Source organism: Erpetoichthys calabaricus, chromosome 3, assembly GCF_900747795.2.
Source record: "Erpetoichthys calabaricus chromosome 3, fErpCal1.3, whole genome shotgun sequence".
NCBI classification, from domain to species: Eukaryota; Metazoa; Chordata; class Cladistia; order Polypteriformes; family Polypteridae; genus Erpetoichthys; species Erpetoichthys calabaricus.
Window position 1 is genome coordinate 262,268,394 of NC_041396.2, and position 18,699 is coordinate 262,287,092.

At 39.0% G+C, this 18,699-nt stretch overlaps 1 protein-coding gene across 1 annotated transcript in view; it reads left to right on the forward strand.

Annotated features, from left to right (window-relative positions):
• pcolcea (procollagen C-endopeptidase enhancer a) overlaps positions 1–18,699 on the forward strand; it is a 115,233-nt gene that overhangs the window by 74,270 nt on the left and 22,264 nt on the right. The window contains exons 5-7 of the mRNA XM_028799033.2: positions 310–446; positions 7,293–7,768; positions 11,997–12,077. Coding sequence (XP_028654866.2) covers positions 310–446; positions 7,293–7,768; positions 11,997–12,077 — 694 coding nt within the window. The remainder of the gene's footprint in view (positions 1–309; positions 447–7,292; positions 7,769–11,996; positions 12,078–18,699) is intronic.

An 18,699-nucleotide genomic window follows, 5' to 3' on the forward strand; every position in this document is an offset into this window, starting at 1 on the left:
AACTCAGAAATTTCAACTTCCCACTTCAAATGGAATGCAGCTCAAAAGGTATTGCATTTTGTCATTCCAACAGATGGCACATCACAAACATTAAAACTGCTTTAACAAATCTCATACTAAATAGCATATAACAGCGACATACGCATTGCATGATGTACTGCAAACGTTAACACTAAGGTCTACATTGATTAATTAGATGTAATGTTAGTATTATATTGTAAGAGTTCATAACATCTAATGTTAAAATTTAATGTATTTGGGAATCTAGTGTTGAATTTTGATACAGTTGTCCCTTCCACTTCTTGCCAGGTGATTGAAGTGAAGTTTGAGAAGTTTGACATTGAGAACGACAACTACTGCCGTTACGATTATGTAGCATTTTTCAATGGCGGAGAATCCGATGATTCCAGGAGAATTGGGAAGTACTGTGGAGATGTAGCCCCTGAGTGAGTATACGTTCCCCACTTTCTATTTATCACTGGAATTGCACATTCCATTGTGCATCATCTGTATGTTAAACTCCTTGAAGTGCAGCTGTTAATTTTGGCCAGCTAGTCTGAAAAAAATATCATGTTCATCAGTGACATTCCCATGTCAGTGGAAAGATCGGCATAACCACTGCATTAATATGAACTGTCAACAGCATGTTGTATTTCTTACATCAAATTAAACTTGTCTTGAAATAAGTTTCTTATTTTCTCTTATAATTCTTTTTTGTGCTTGCTCCAGGTACCTTCCATAACAAACACGAGACACAACTGCCACAGACACAGTCCCAGGCTAAAACAAAATAAATGTTTTTATTTTATAACAGTGCCTTAACAGGTTCTTTAAACCCTTCCAGCACAGTACAGTCCCACCTAAGTGCTTTACCCGTCTCCTTCCACTCCTTCTAATCAAGCATTGTCTTCTTCCTTATTTTCTCTTATAATTCTTTTTTGTGTTTTCATCTATCACGTATGTCGCAGGTACCTTCCATGAGGGGTGTGTTAGAAAACATTTTAACTAAAGAAAGAAACTTATTCTCAGTCGGGATAAGCTTGATAAAACCTTTTTGAGTTAGTAATCAGGTTGGAGAAAAGCTGTTCATTTTGTCATTTCATTACTCCACGGCATCCATCACAGCATAGTCAGAATGATCAAAGACACAAAGGGTAGAGGTTAATTTTATAAACTTTTGAATTTACCTGGAGTGTCAAGCAATACATACATTTAATCTGGTTGGTTTCTTGGTTTACACATCAGATTATTTAGGAAATAAAAGTCTGTTTTTGTTATTCCTGCTCTTCCTATATCTTTAGATTTAGCCATCACCCTCAAAATTTCTGTGCATGTGACATCTGTCCAGTCTTATTGCTATGGAACATCTGCTGATCTCTTAGTCATCTTTTCAGTACATCTTTGTCTTTGTTTACCACTTGATCTTTATCTGATTTCCTGATGTGCCTGAACAGATTTCTGACATTTAGTAACCCTTTTATAGTTCTGAAATGAATGCTATATTTTTATATGCAAAGCATATCAAAACACTTTACCCTAAATGACAATGTGATCCCTAAATCTAATTTTTCCTTCCACAGCGGTGTAAAGATACAGGCCAGTGGCAGACCCAAGAGAAACAAGAGGGATAATATTTCAGTTGATCTAGCAGGGATCACAAACAGCTCACTGAGCCTGATCAATCCAAGTTGAGTGGCAGGTCAGGCTATCCCAGTAACATCCAGTACAGGGCAGAAATCTGCCAGTCCATCGCATCAAACACTCCATTGCATACTGCATACACATTAACTCATATACAGTGGCAAAGTGAAAACAGATCTGTGCAAAGTGGTCAAAATTAGCTACAGATATAAAACACAAAATAATTGATTTCATAAGTATTTAACAGGCACTGAATATAACTTTTATCCATTTAACACACATATTTTTGGAATGCTTAATGCTACCACTCACTATTAAATACAGTTTGATCCTTTATCTCATTAAGATTTCCTATTATGACTGAGCTGGTTTGCTGATACTCACTCTTCTTTTGTTATGTCACTGTCTAGGAATGCCATACTTCTAATACTTCTAATATTCCGTACAGAAGTCTTCTTAGCACCAGTATCACCATCCCCATACACCATTGACTGTAACCATTTCACCAATTGATGTCTTATGTCAATTCTTCCTTATTTTTTTTCTTAAATATTAGCATTGGTGACATGGAGCATTTTACAAAATGTCTGAAAGAATATAGAACTGAGCCCAGTTTAATGTGTATTCAAATTCTCACTTGGAGGAGATGTGCAAAACTTTTTCAAAACCTGGCAGCATCTGATAAATAAGATTTTAGAATAAGCATTTAAATTGAGGAAGTGGATTCTCTCCCCTCCTTTTCTTTTATATCTATTTTTATTTTTTTATTTACATATTTTTACTATTATTAAAGTGCTACTCTACTCTAGCTCTCTTTCTAATGCCTAGGGGTCGATTTGTTTCAAACCAGTTTTGTTAAACTTAACTTGCATGTATGGAATGTTTTTGATTTTAATAAAATAAAACATCTCTCTATTATATGAAAAAATCTTGGGACAAGACGAGACATTTTCAGAGAGATAATTTCAGGTCCCGCGAGAAGAGACTTTGTGCCAAGGGATGAGATGAAAACCTAACAGGTCCAAGCGGAGGCTGAAATAAAAGAAGAAGAAAAGACAAAGAGTAGAAGACAAAGTAGAACGTTGTAAAGAGGTTCAAAAACGTTGCTGCGATACACATGCAGAGCAGGTTAGAGATTATGAAAGTACTAAAATTCGAAAGTCTCAAAAACTGATAGTAAAGATTGCATTAGCGCTAACAAATAGAAATTATTACTTAGTGAAATAACGGAACGGCAAAAAGAGATTGAATATATGGACATAGGTGATATGTCAGAAGTATGTAGATATTGTTTGCCTTTAATGTTTAAGTCGGAGACTTGTAGATCGTCTAATTCATGTTGCCATCAGGGAAAAGTAGTGTTTGTTCCCAATGAAGAGGCCTATCCGCGAGAATTAAAAGATTTGTTGTTTGATGAATGTGAAATCCACAAACACTACAGGCAAAATATCTGAATCTACAATAATCTGTTCGCATTTGCATCAATCAATGCTCAAAATGTAGATTTACATGATTCAGGACCAGACACTGCGAGAATCTGTGGTCCCGCAACATTATAGCTACTACAAGTTTAATTTCAAAGAAACCACAATTTGGTCAGGTTTATATTTATGATCATGGAGAAGCGATGCAACATAGAATCGAAAGAGTTAAGAGACTGGACGTATTAGAAATGGATATAAATCCAGACGTCCAAAAGTATCGCAATTTACACGAAATTCAAAAGACAGATATCAAAGACAGAGTTGATTGATATTCGTGTTTATCCAAAAGCACAGTACGATTTGTTGCAAGCGGCAGATCCAGGAAATGACTAGTGCAGGGGTGGGCAGATTCAGTCCTGGAGGGCCGCAGTGGCTGCAGGTTTTTGCTCCAACCCAGTTGCTTAATAAGAAGCCCTTATTGCTCAAGTAACACTTCAGCTTCACTTTAGTTGTCTCGTTCGTTAAGATTTTGAACCCTTATTGCTTATTTTAGTCTTAAATAGCTGTATTCTTGGTTTTTAATTGCTCCTAATTAGCAATACCATGCAAATGACAAAAGAGACCAGCATTTCTCCATTTAGCTTGTTTTCATTTACACCTGTGTGTATTTATCGTGCACTATTTGGTTTAATTAAATACTTGGAAGGAAAGTGAAGAGAAAAAAGTGAAGCACTGAGAATTACTCATTTGTTTTAGATTTCAAATCATTTGGATGATATCCTTAGAAAGGACAATAAATCTAGGATATGAGAATGACTTGACATGGCAGAGTTAAAGCACTAGCAAGCCATGCAATTAAATAATTGACAAGGATTGGTTTTTAATTAAGCAACTGGGTTGGAACAAAAACCTGCAACCACTGCAGCCCTCCAGGACTGAATCTGCCCACCCCTGGACTAGTGTGTAGAGCCTGCACAGGGGTGGGTGAGCAAACCAAGCAGTGGGCAGAGCCCCCTAGTATATACATAAAAAAAATAATAAACTACAAGATTCTTTGCAACTCTGTGGATGTCCAAACTGGAACCAAGTTCTGAGGGTTTGAGGGATGAATTGTTCTGGATATAATGTCTCCCCTACTCCATCCATTCCATTATTCTTTCACCCTGACTGGGATAAGAACCAAAAACTAATGGGGCCAGGTTGTTCCTCCATCTATGCTATCATTCCATTATGGCCTCCCAAGATATCCCCCTCCATCCTAGTCACAACGCCAGTCCATCCATTATGACATTCATAGTGTATGGTCACTACAACAGTCTTTTTACTGAAAGGATTTCTGCACAATTATGAGGTGCCTTAAAAAACCACAAGTGAAGAGTAATGTTATTTTTCTTTTTTAAGGCAAAAAAATTAATTAATTAATCAATTAATTAATTAACTTTATAATTAATTAATCGGTTTGCTTCTATCTACCATTAAAACAATGTTTTTAAAAGAGGCTGAACATGCTTTATTAATGTTATCTGCTTTGTTGTACTTATTCTTTTTATATCCACCCCATCAGAATGCTTTGCTTAATCTTCAACAAATTAATTATAGCAAATAGTAAGCCCTTAGAAAAATCACACAAATCCTTCTACTAACTCCTCTTGTTTACTTTCTATTTTCAAATAAATCAGTCATATAAGCTGTTTGAACAGGTGATCTCTGCTTTTTTAGGTCAGTTAAATAAGTGAGGCTGAGTTTTTTGCATTATCACAACCACAGCATGCTGTCTTCTAGGACATGTCAAGCTGCATTATTTATATGTGCAATGCCTTATCATCCCATACTATTTGCTAAGCCCAGTTAATGCTGAACAGGGTTGTGGGGTGCTGGCACCAGAACTGGACTGCGTCCTGACCAAAACATAGGGCACAAGGCAGGAGCAACTTCTGCAAAAAGGGTGCCAGTCCACCGCAGGGTGAACAAACTCACATGCCACACACACACTCACACGCACATTCTGGGTCAATTTAGAGTCGCCAGTCCACCCAACCTACATGTCTTTGGATTGTGGGGAGAAATCCATGCAAATATAACATACAAACTCCACATAGGGAGGGAGGACCTGAGACATGAATATATATACATAAACAGGTTTGATTTTCTCTTTGTTCGGAGTGGTGGGCTCTTTGCGTATGTGACTTGAGAACCAATGAGCGTTCAGCTGGAATTTCAATGCATAGAATGTAGCAATGAGGATTAAGGAACACAAATAGAAGAGAAGCTTGTCTGTTTTATGTACTAAAACTGAATGAGGTTAAGGAAAAAAGACAGAGATTGAGGATGAATTTGCTGCAGCTTTTAACCCTTTGTACAGTGTCAACTCCTTCAGTCAGCACACTATTTTATGTCAGAAAGATGGGTGAGAATGACTGTATTGGAGGATCAGTGCTCGGCTGGTAAATGTGACGTGGAGTAGCGACAAGATTAACAACAAATCTGATATACCTGACCACAAAAAAGTTGTGTAATATGAGATCGGATTTAGATACAAAGCAAGAATTAACCCTGGAAGGAACAACAGTTCACCAATCAATGCCATTGATTGAGTCTCAATTGAAAGTAACTAGAAAATCTATAGAATGTGAGAGAAAACTGGGGGTAAACTGGCAGTAAAAATTCTCATGGACAATGAGGAATGTGCAGACTCCACAAAGATGGTGGATGTTGAACAGACTAAGAATCGAACTTGTGTCTCTGGAGCTGCGAGCCAGCATCATTAATCATCAGTTCACTTTGCTTTAGGGAAAAAAATGTAAATCAGTTTGTATTTTACTATACTTATAGTACAAGCCTGCTTTTAAAGTAATCCAATTTTAAGACCCAGCACTACTGATAACAACATGCGAGACATGGCTGGCAGCATTTTCTCAGCTGGCAGAGATTTCTCATTTACAAGCCTTTTCTACTTTTCTACCTTTGGCATTGCATTCATCACTTCAAGTGCTACTATTTCCCATTGGATTCATATTTGGCACCTGCAGGAATGTTTCCTGAGTGCTGCGAGAAGACACTGAGGTACAAAATGTTTTCAGAAAAACTATCCAATGAAGATCCAACACTTTCACAGTGAAGTCTTCACATATTAGCACCATTCTCTCAATACACCTCCCCTCTCGGAACTATCAGCCTTTCCCATGTTTTCTCTTATCAGTGCTATACCAGTGACACTCAGTTATACCTGCTGTTCCCTCCAGAGGACCACACGGTATCAGCAAGAATCTCCGCATCTCTGACTGATATTTCAACATGGCAAAGATGGGCCTTCTTATTATTCCAGATCATCTATTCTGCAATCCATCTCTGTTCAGCCCATCTCACACTCTCTAACACCTTCACTGATCCTTCACTGTCCTTCATTGCACATTCAATCTATACAACATCTACAAGATCAGACCATATCTGATGTTTGCAGCGCAACTTCTGGTCCAGGCTTTGGTCTTGGCCTCTCTGGACTACTGTAGCTCTTTGCTGGCAGGAGTATCTGTATCTATCGCTAGGCTGCTGCAGTGGCATCTCTAGTGTTCAGCCAGCTAAGGTGGGCACAAGTCACTCCTCTTTTCAGATCACTACCTTGGCTCCCAGGAATAGCACATATTAACTTCACATCCTTGATGCTTGCCTACAAAATAATGCTCCTTCTTGCCTACTCAGTTCTGCTGATGAAGAGTGACTGGCGATGCCACCTCTGTATGGCGTCAAATCTCAATCCGGCTTCTTTTCATGTGTAGCCCCTAGCTATTTGAAACTGACTGGCTGTTAGTCTTTTGTAACCTACAAATTGTAACTTGCTTGTATTTTGTTGTGAGCTCATCACTTGTGGTAATCATTTTTGTACTTTTGTCCTGTAACATTTGTCCCCAAACAGTACCTGGACTGTTGTGTACTTCATTATGTTGACCTCTTTTGTAAGTTGCTTTGGATAAAAGCGCTGCTAAGCAAACAAAACATAAATGTAAATGGCATTAATGCTATCTGCTATACTTCCTCTGACAATTTCCTAGGGTTCATGAACAGTACTTTTTGAACTGATGCCATACTTCCTCTGCAAATGTTCACAAATTTAGGAAAGACCAACCACTTTTCTCAAATCATGTTCAATATTTCCCACAGTTTCATTGTTTTCATGTGGAAGGATTCAAGTTAAATTTAACAATTATTATGTTTTTTTTTTTGTTCTAGGGGGATTGTTTCCTCCAGTAATGAGCTGCTGGTGCAGTTTGTTTCTGACCTCAGCGTGACCTCGGATGGGTTTATGGCTGTGTATAACACTTTACCAAAGGGTTCTGTATCCAGCACTGGAGGAGGAGGAGGAGGAGGAGTGAGAAAACCCATCCCCAAACCTGACAAAACCATCAAACCGACCAAGGCCCCCACCAAGACTACAGCTAAGCCCAAAGTAAAGCCTGTTAAGCCTCAACCAACACCAAAGGCCATTCCTCCGCCTACTGTAGAATCCCGTATCCCCACTTCTGCAACAAAGCCTACCACGAAAACTGGTGTCAGACAGCCCATGAAGCCTAAACCTTCAGTGAAACCTCCCACCAAGCCCACTCGCAAGCCTGTAACTGGACCGATTCGCAAACCTGTTGTCAGACCAGCTCCAAAGCCTGGCACCAGAACTGGAGCACGCCCTGACCAAAGGACTACTACTAACAGTTAGTATTAATTATTATTATTATTATCTTTATTTAGCAGACACCTACCGTATACCCAAAGAAAAGATCATAAGTGTGTTCGATAAGAAAGTACAAAGTTAACAAGCGATCTTTTTCTGTAAGGGGAGATGAAAATATCTGGAATCTGAACATGAAAGGAGTGCTCTGCAGTGTTGATTTTATAAGTGAGAAAAGAGCAACTCCTCTGTACTCAAATATGAGGAGTTTTTAGCTTTTGTGGTTTACAGTGTATGTCATTTTAGAACCAAATCCACATGGATGTCAGAAACCATTAAATCAGCTATTGTTCATTCAGTTTCTAACACTAGAAAACAAAATCCTGTGGGGAGTGATTCTCATTTAGTCAGGAACAGTCACCTCCATGCCATTTTTAAGGCATGATTTCTCTTGAAGATGACCCAACATCTGGCTGGCTGACTTTCAGTAACAGAAGAAAATGTTGCCACTGTGGAGTGATTCATAATGGACAATCAAGAAATGACAACATCTGAAATAGCAGACACTATGGTAACAAATTAAATCATGCAAAACCAAATCAGAAAACACAAAAACAAATCAGAAACACAAACACAAATCAGAAAATGCAAAAACAAATCGCAAAATGCAAAAACAAATTGAATGCACAATAGCAAATCAGAATGTGCAAAAACAAATTAGAAACGCAAAAACAAATTGAATGTGCAAAAACAAATTGAATATGCAAAAGCAAATGAGAAAACACAAAAAAAAACCAGAAACTGCAAAAACAAACTGAATGCACAAAAATAAAATGGAAAAGCAAAACCAAATCAGAAAACACAAAAACTAATTGAACGAGCAAAAACAAGGTGTTTTATGTATTGTGATTTGTTGTTGTGTATTCAACTTTCTTTTGCGCATTCAATTCGTTTGTGTGTTTTCTGATTTGTTCTTGCTTTTCTAATTTATTTTTGCATTTTCTCGCCTCAGAACCATCAACAAGAACTTGAGATTCTAATAATCAAAGCTTCGCACATCACAAACTGGGATTTTTTGTATCCTTGATTTCAGACAGTCTAGGAGTGTCTGATGCTGACCTTGCTGACACCACAAAGCATCTCAGATTGAAGATTTGCACTGTGGTGTCCTGCTAGTGTGAAATAATAAGAGAACTCATAGTCTCGGCTTCACAGAGAATAAAATGTTGTGGTGTGAGTCAACAGCAATACAGTTGGCGACAAGGGTGGGATTTGCACTATGAACAGTTAGAGTGTAGTGGTGGCTTTGTGCAGAAGAAGTGGGAGCTGACAGAGAGAGAGTGTTCAGCTGATGTCACCAGGACGTTTTCCACTCATAATGTTCAGAAGTAGCCGCTACACAGTTGACTAAAGGCATTCTCCTGTTAGCTCATGCTGCAAGGAGGACCGCTCTGACCCAACACAGTGCAAATCTTCAAACTGAGACATTTTGTGGTGTGCGTTCACACCAATACACTTGGTTACATGAGTGGGATCATTGCCATTACTGTACATACCATCTGACCAGTGGTATCTTACATCGCTGGTCGTTCTAAATGACAATGCAGTAGCAAATGCCAACAAAATGAAACCCAAAGGGGTGCTGCTAATTAATTCCAAGATGGCATCACAGGAAGATGCAAAAATACTTTAACATCTTTAAAATAATGTTATCTATAAAAATAAAGAATTTGATTTGTATTGTCAAAAGCCAGTGTAGAAGCCAGAGTAGTCCAGAATTTACCAAGAAACAAGAAAAACAAAATCAAAATGAAAGCAGATTATAACAATGATGTTTAGGGTGTAGTCCTTATTGATGACATACCTGAAAATGGACACGTAACTGGTCAGTGTTACTTGGATTTGTTTTGATGTTTACAGCTGTCCTCCTCAAAGAAGCTTCTTCAGTTCGAAGGACACTATGGAAGAGAGTCCATAGTGACATGTTTCTCCAGGTCTGAACCTGCTTGACTATCACTTGTTCCTCTGCATGGGACTTGCTGTGCCAATCAGGAAGATGTCAAGTCAGCTACAGAAAAGTGGTTTCACAGTCAAAGAAGAAAAAACAACTTATTTGAGCAGCATAGAAAAGCTTGATGAAGGCTATTCAAAAAGTGTATTAGCATTCACAGGAAATACAAACTTGTGTTTCTTTAAATAGATGAGGCACAAATCTTCTTGATCACTCCTTTTATATTCATGGCTGCCTTGGACATTACGGACATTGATGTAGGATGTGTTATTAGCACTTCCTCTATTACTGATCATTTCTAGCATTTTCTCTACTGCCTATTGTAAAATGCATCCTGCTGGAATGTTTGAGGTGACCAGATTTTCAACATGAAGAAGATTAAGGAAGGTTGGGTGGCAAGATGTGTTGTCTCATTGTGTCTGACTGGAGTTCTGCACTAACTAGTTAGCCTTTGAATGGTCTGAAAAGAACTTGGGCATGACCAGATGATAACCATATATTAAGCATTTGTGTTTTTTCAGATTGGGGTGAATGATGAGCCAATTTGCTGTTTTATTAGCAATTTCTTGGTATACCAAAACATGCCATGGTATTTGGTCACACTTTGTCTCCTCATACATTATTGGTATTCAAACTTTAGTGAAGGCTTATTTCCTGGAATTATTTGAAATTCTTCTGTCACTACCAGCACTTTCTAAATTAGGATTTATATCTTTTGAATCTTGGCCAGAGGGTGATCAGTTATTATACACCCACTTCTTGGACTGTTAACATACTACTGCTAGTATAAACAACACGATTTTTCAAAAGATTTGCTTCCTGAAATATTGTTGGTGACTATTTAAACAGCTTCAAGCTGAACATAAAGATGAATTCTGATAGACTGCATCACAAAGAAATTAGGAGAAACGTGAAATTAATTTTTCTTGCATTTAGTGTGTTTAATCTCTTAATGATGGCGGCACATTGCATTAGTTCAAATGATCTAAAATGTTTTGTTGCTGATTTTCATTTGAACTCCGCATCTGATGCTTCTCGTTTCAATGTCCAACAGCAGTGATGGATTCCACTTGCTCTGATACAGCTTTCCTATCATTGCAATGTCCTGGTGAAACCTTTCTTTAGGTTCATCACTAATAGGATTAGCAGGAAAGAACTCTGAGTGTGAATGCAGAAAATGAATCTTTAGTTGCATGTTGAGTATGGTTTTGTATGACAGAAGCATGTTGTCACCCAGCTGGACACAGTTTGGTGCTCTGAAGTTGCCAAGAAAATTCACAACAACATCCTTGAATTCCTTCTATGCAGTTCCCTCTGGTCCCACTAGAAGATCTTTGAATCGCTTGTCATTGATGATGTTTCTGATTTGTGGACAAACAAAAATGCTTTCCTTAATCTTGGCATCAGTTACTAATGGTACATCTGTCTCAAATATCAAAATACTTCACCTTCCTTGTTCATCGCTTTTATGAAATTTTTAACAGGCCTAAGTTGTATATGAAGAGGAGGCATAAATATCTTTGCTGGGTCAACAAGTGGTTTATGTGCCACACTTTTCTGCCATAGTTCCAAATACTTATGGAGCAGCAAGTTTATGGAATATCTGAGCTGCATTCCAAGTAGCAATGCCACTACTTTTAGATCACCACAGATGTTACAGCTGTAGTTGTTGTACTGTATATGTAAACTCATCACAAAAATAGACGATTGCAATAAAACAGGAACATTTAAATGGCATTTGTGTGATCAGCAGGCCAAAATCCATAAAATACATCCAAAAGTTTTCAGGAAACAAAATCCTTGCTGTCCTGATTTGCTAGAGTTCTGACCATTCCAAAATCCTTGCCTATATGGTACCTCCTGTATCACTTCACATCCTTCCTAAATTGTTACTTGGACCTCCTGTTTCACTTCCTAAACTGTTATTACTAATTTTTACAACCCAGTTTGCTTTAACAAATTCTTCCTCACTGCCTTCGCGTCTTAATTTAGTGTTATTGCATCTTCAGTACCCAAGAGCACTTTTTAAATTGTTATTCATACTTCATTCCTCACTGCCTGCCTTTCTTTACTTACTATTAAGCTTTTATCCTCATTTTGATATTTCCTGATCAGTCAGGTGAATGATGCCATGTGTTGCTGTAGACAAAGAGGTGCAAAGTTAACACAGAAGCAATCACAGTGAGAACTGAAATGGTATACTGGCATGGTTACCCACTATTCAGTAGCTGTAAAGAACTTTTATTTCTTTGCTCTGCAGATGGTAAAGCCAACCCTCTGTGCCCGGTCCAGTGTAAGAAGAGTGGAACAATTGAAAGCAACTTCTGCTCCAGTGAATTTGGTAAGAAACATCACTTACTACAGTAGTGTACCAGTCAGAAAAGAAAAAAAAACCAAAAGGGTGAAGACGGGGGTTTCAGAGAGACCTATTTGTTTAATGGTGCAGTCTGATCATCCCTCCTCTCACTATTAACAAGCAGAGTAGTAATGGGAGTAAAATAAATAGTTCATGAAAATCAAGTCGAACAGACAGCATGGCAGCAGGCTCAGACTAACCACAGCAAAGCAACATTTTGCTACAGGTAGTGAGGAAGGCATGCAAATCAATTGTGGCAAAGGAAGCCAATAAGCAGATGCCTAGGAGTTACCATGGAAACCTCAAAGCTGCAGGTGAGATGCCCCTCTGGGCTACGCTGGCTCAGTAAACGTCGATCTCCATCCCCACTACATGTCTGGTAATATTCAGCTCAAATTCTGTTGAATTATTTTTTATTCTCACTCTAAAATCCTTCAGATTCAGCTCTTGTGCAGCAATAAAAAAGAAAAAAAGTTCTCTGCTACATTAAACTCTCTTAGCATGTGCAGGGTGACATGACTTTTTAATAAGTCAAGCTCTGGGGATTCACTCACTTGTTTTATGCTACCTTTATTAGCATTTATTTAGCTAATATTCTGAAATGATACATAAGTATTAAAAATGACAGAAACAAACTGAGCCAATGGCTGTGCACATTAGCTCCTTAAACGTTTGCTTCACAAGTTAGGGGTTTGTATTTTTTTTTGTCAACTGAATAATAATTTTGACTGCACTTTTTATTTAAGGAAAACAAATTCCATCAATAGACTGATGGACACCAAGCGAGTCAATGGTGGCCGTTGAATGAAGCCTCATGGTTTACAGTTTAAGGGCACTTCGGCTGGCTACTGAATCTCTGGCGCCATGATTATCGAGTATAACTTCCTTATCTCGGACATTCTGTTCTTCTTACCTGAAAAAATCTCAGAGAGTATTTGTAATACAGGAATATTCATTAGGGTTATGTCTAGCCCTGGAGCAATAAGCCAAAGGCATTTAATTTGTTTCAGCAAGAAAAAATTTTATTATGTGTAACGGAAACATGTAAATACCAAAATGTAAATTTTACATCATTTCACAGTGTCGTTACTATCACTAGATTCAGCTAATGGTTTAGTTTCCATTTGTTCTAAAATTGGCTTTGCAGCTTTTTGTTTATGTGCTTTTGTGTGTTTTAGTTGAAGGCTCCACCCCACTCATAAATATTGATGAGTTACATTAGAGTTACAAAACACGATTTTCTTTGGATCATGTTATTTTTTTCCACTAAATGGCAGCACTTTTCAACAGATTATAGTAGCTTAACCTGAGAGATGCTCGGCTGTAACCATTTTTACATAAAATTCCAAGCCCAAGAGATGCTTTGGGTTAATTCCAAGTAGGTTAAAAAGTGGGAGCCTTCACCTAGTTTTAAATTACTCAAATAAGATGAAACATGAAGGTCAATTAATCAAAGAATGGGAAATTTAGGTTATCCTGTATATTATAAATCTGTGTAAGTACTATAGTGGATTCTTGCCTGGCCAGGAAGCCATAACGGAAAGACAGCATGAAAAGAGGGATAACCCGGCTGGAGTGGGGCTGGATTATTATCCCAGTCAAGATTAGTGATTAAAGATTAGTTGATGGATTATTGGAGGTTGTTTATCAAAAGTAGTTCCTCCCCCAGTTCCATCGATGGCGGTTCTCTGCTAGTGTGGACCTAGTCTGGACACCTGCAGAGATCCATGGGATTTGTAGTTCTGAAGGACTACCCTGTTGGGGTCCTTGGGTGCTTCCAGAGGGCGCTGCAGGGAGAAAGAATCCCTGTTTCAGGGGGCTTCCGCTTCACCTGGAAATTCCATCGAGCTGTGCCCTGGCACTGGAAATACTCCTGGGTCCAACATAATAGGAAGCCGTCCAACCTCTTCCTGTTGTGTCAGAGTCAGAAGGCAGAAGGGAAACCTCAACTGGAGGAGGAAAAAGTGTATTGTGAATTACATATTGTGGTTTGGACAGTAAAAAGGTATTTGTAAAGTAAAAAAATGTTTATTTTGCACCCAGGAATGTCTTGGTATGGGTGTATTTGGGGTTTGGTGGCTTAGTGGCACCCCCTGGTGGTCACACCATTAAAAACATTAGAAACATTTTGTCAAGAACAGGATATTCAGCCCATCAAGTTTTCCATTCATATTCACTTAAGTTCTTTCAAATAATGTTGAGATGAAATTTGAAGGTCCTTAAAGTCCTACTATCTACTATATGACTGTGTAACCTATTTGATGTGTCCAAGGTTCTTTGTATGATGAAAAACTTTCTAATATTTGTGCAAAGTGTTCTTGTTGAAGATTTTCATAAACCTCTAGTTTGGTAATGGAATACAATAGCTGTGAAATAAATATTAATGCAGTTAATTAAACAGATAGATGTGGTAGATATGATATCGTAGATGTGGTTTTATATTTATCTTAAAGAAAATAACTTCATCATGTAACTATAGATCAGATAAATGTTTTTTAATTCATTTTTTAAAATATAATTAATATTTTTAATGAATATTTAATACATATTCTAAGGTCGTATAGTGAGTAGCCACAACATCTCATGGACCCAGCATCTTGGGTTTATACACCAAGCCCAGTTGTTGCCAATGAGAATTTTGCACTTTCTCCCAATGTTTCTGTGCCCATACAGCTAAGTAATTGGTTTGTAGTAGAGTGGTGAATTGGCATTTAATTATATTAATCGATTCTCATCATGAAAGAGCAGTGTTAGCATTGTACATGCAACATTTAAGTGAGTCTTCTTCTTCTTCTTTCGGCTGCTCCCGTTAGTTGGGTTGCCACAGCGGATCATCTTCTTCCATATCTTTCTGTCCTCTGCATCTTGTTCTGTTACACCCATCACCTGTATGTCCTCTCTCACCACATCCATCTCCTCTTCTCCTGCCTCCGGACATGTCTCTCCCCTCTTCTTCTCCTTCTTCGGCCAACAGTAGCCCAATTTCTGCCAGCACCCTGTTGGCTAACAGTACTGGTGGCGGTTGTTGTTAACCCGGGGCTCGACCGATCCGGTATAGAAATCTGTATTGTTGTCCGCATATTGATTTGGCAAAATTTTACACCGAATGCCCTTCCTGACGTAACCCTCTCCATTTATCCAGGCTTGGGATTGGCATGAAGAAACACACTGGTTTGTGCATCCCCTGTGGCTGGGTTACAACATTTAAATGAGTATATCTCATAAAAAGTGGATGATCTACCTGATGACCAGAAGTGCAAGGTGCAATGAGGCTTGTTTTTAGATTGGTTATGCCTGTATGATGTGACTTATCTACTTAAGCTATGCATATTGGCCAGTTCTACCATGTCAGCAAGCTAAGTGGTTGCCTATGGTGGTAAACATTTTTCTTGGGGTGGGAGGGGGGGTATTTTGTTTTTGTAGCCATTGGCATCATGAGGGTGGCTTTGGGTGATGTATAGCAGGTGAGTGTCACTCTCCTTTGCTTCTGTCTCTGATCATCTGGGTGAGGCCTAGGGCTCTTTTTTTAACCTGGACCCAGGAGTACTTACAGCACATCAGCATGGTGACCTGGAAGCAGTTCCGGGTCAGGCAGAACTTCAGGGTCTTGTAGCCCCCTGCCTACAATAACTCCCACACAGCCCTGCAGGTTACCAAATGGGAGGCTTACCAGAGGGATGCTGCCACCAAGCCTACTGAGGGGACACATGGCCCTGGGAGGCAACCTTCCTTCTACTATAATGGCCACCCTGATGGAAAAGGGAACGACCCATACCCATCCATCCAGGTTGTCTATTCATTATGACTTTCCAGCTGGGTAAAATGTACCATTCACCCAATCTATGATGGCAGTCCATCTATGCCTTCTCTTGCAAGTTCAGCAACCTCACAATTGTTATATTAAAAGATTTTTTTATCTTTTTTTTATTTTTTATAGTTCATCTTTGCTCTAGTTTTGAGTTTCAGGGTCAGGCTGATTTTAAAGTTTGAGGCCTATTTTTAAGATTCAGGCTCTTTCTGAGTTTTCTGAGCCAGTTCATTAAAGTCTGGTTTTCCAATCACCTGCAAATTAAGTTAATCGGACATGTGCATGAAAAGGCCCCACAAAGGACTGCAGCTCTGTTGAGGGCTGTTTCCTGGGGATGCACCAAGTACTGCTGGGATAAGCACTGGTTATCTGACATCCTAAATTGGATTATTCAGGTTTGAAAATGGCAAGTTGTAAAGAAAAACACAAAAGAGAACTGAAAATGTTTGGGATCCTAGGTGGAAAAGTCCATTTTAATTCTTGAAGAAAGACTTAAGGTGTGTGTGAGGATACATCTGTTGTTGTTTTTGAGCCCACAAGACAAGGACTGGGGTCTTTTTTCAAAGAGTTGTAACAGATGCCTCAGAACTGCATAGATGATCCACTTTAAAGACTCCCTGGGAGGAGGTGGCTTATGGGAAGTATGTGGAGCCAGCTGAAGGTCACTGGTCTTCATCCAGGTTGGTGATTTCAGTGCCGAAAGTGAAGCAAACATGCATGCAATGTCTTGGGCATCTTTTGTCCTTTACCTGTGCTTCTTTTTGGTCACTCCTGTTAGACTTAGTACAATTGTCAACAGTGTGCTATTTATTTGTGAATTTCCCCTTGGGATTAATAAAGTATCCTATTAATATTAATAAACTATCTATCTATCTATCTATCTATCTATCTATCTATCTATCTATCTATCTATCTATCTATCTATCTATCTATCTATCTATCTATCTATCTATCTACAGTATTCTATGTATTTAGACATGCCTTATTAGTTATACATTGCTCATATGTGCAAATAAAAATTTTCTCTGGTGATCTGGACTTAGAAGTTTCAGTAACATGTAGTGGCCTCTCCACCTGGGTAGCAAATTAAATTTGGGATGTGGTGACAACCGTTAACAAAAACCCATGAGTTGGGGGAATTCACTGCTGCTGTTTATAAAAAGATTAAAAAGCATTGGCTTCTGGTGCTCATTTAGATATTGCTCTTCTGTTTTACTTCTGCTCATGCTAACGAAAAAAGAAGATAAAAAAGCTTGCTTCATTTTTGTGGTTGCATAATTTATATAATAGTTCAAATAGTTTAGTATGGCAATAGTAGTACAAAAAGAGCTTTGGCTATAACCCAGATTTTCTATAATGCATGTGTTTAACTGGGTGGAGTGGTGGCTCTGAGGCAAGGAATCTGTCCTGGCAGATCTGCGTCGTAAACACCAGAATTGACTCTACGCCTTTGGGCCCTTGAGCAAGGCCCTTAACTTGCAGTTGCTTCGTCCCTTGTATGACATTAACCTGTGTCCAGCCCTGCAAGCAGATCCTCCAACTTGCAGGGAAAACATGGGGTTTGGTGGCAGGATTGGCAGTCCAGCCACTGTAAAAAACATCACAGTGTTCCATTATATTTGAACTTGTTGAGGTGTTGCACAGCTGCCGCTCAGGTCCCAATCTGACAGATAGATAGATAGATAGATAGATAGATAGATAGATAGATAGATAGATAGATAGATAGATAGATAGATAGATAGATAGATAGATAGATAGATAGATAGATAGATAGATAGATAGATAGATAGATAGATAGATAGATAGATAGATAGATACTTTATTAATCCCAAGGGGAAATTCACATACTCCAGCAGCAGCATATTGATAAAAAACAATATTAAATTAAAGAGTGATAAAAAATGCAGGTATAACAGACAATAACTTTATATAATGTTAATGTTTAATCCCCCCCCCGAGTGGAATTGAAGAGTCGCATAGTGTGGGGGAGGAACAATCTCCTCAGTCTGTCAGTGGAGCAGGACAGTGACAGCAGTCTGTCGCTGAAGCTGCTCCTCTGTCTGGAGATGACAATGGTTAGTGGATGCAGTGGATTCTCCATTATTGACAGGAGCCTACTCAGCGCCCGTCGCTCTGCCACAGATGTCAAACTGTCCAGCTCCATGCCTACAATAGAGCTTGCCTTCCTCACCAGTTTGTCCAGGCGTGAGGCGTCCTTCTTCTTTATGCTGCCTCCCCAGCACACCACCGTGTAGAAGAGGTCGCTTGCCACAACCGTCTGATAGAACATCTGCAGCATCTTATTGCAGATGTTGAAAGACACCAGCCTTTTAAGGAAGTGTAGTCGGCTCTGTCCTCTCTTGCACAGAGCATCAGTATTGGGATCAATCTGGGATCCTGAGGTGGTTTGTTGTGTGGTGGGTGCGGCAACACGCTGCAATCAGTGCATATTCCCAAAACTCCTGCTCCTCCTCATTTGTTTAGGAGAGGAGATTACACAGTTTCTGATCTGTTCTTTTTGTTTCAAATGATCCCCATCTATCTTTCACAAACCAAGAGTATTGCATTGCCCCCAGGTTCAGAGAAAGCCCACTGCTATCTGGTCACAATATGGACAACACAAAGCATGATATGAGGGGCTGGGAATCTGTCTGCTGCAGCACTTGAAGTCTTCTAATATGGGGCACTATAAGTCTACTGCTGTTGTCACGTGCCATGACCCTAAAATAGATGTTTTCTGGCAGAGATGAGTAATAATGCACACCAGACTGTAGTTGAAAGCCAGTCAACCCATAAATT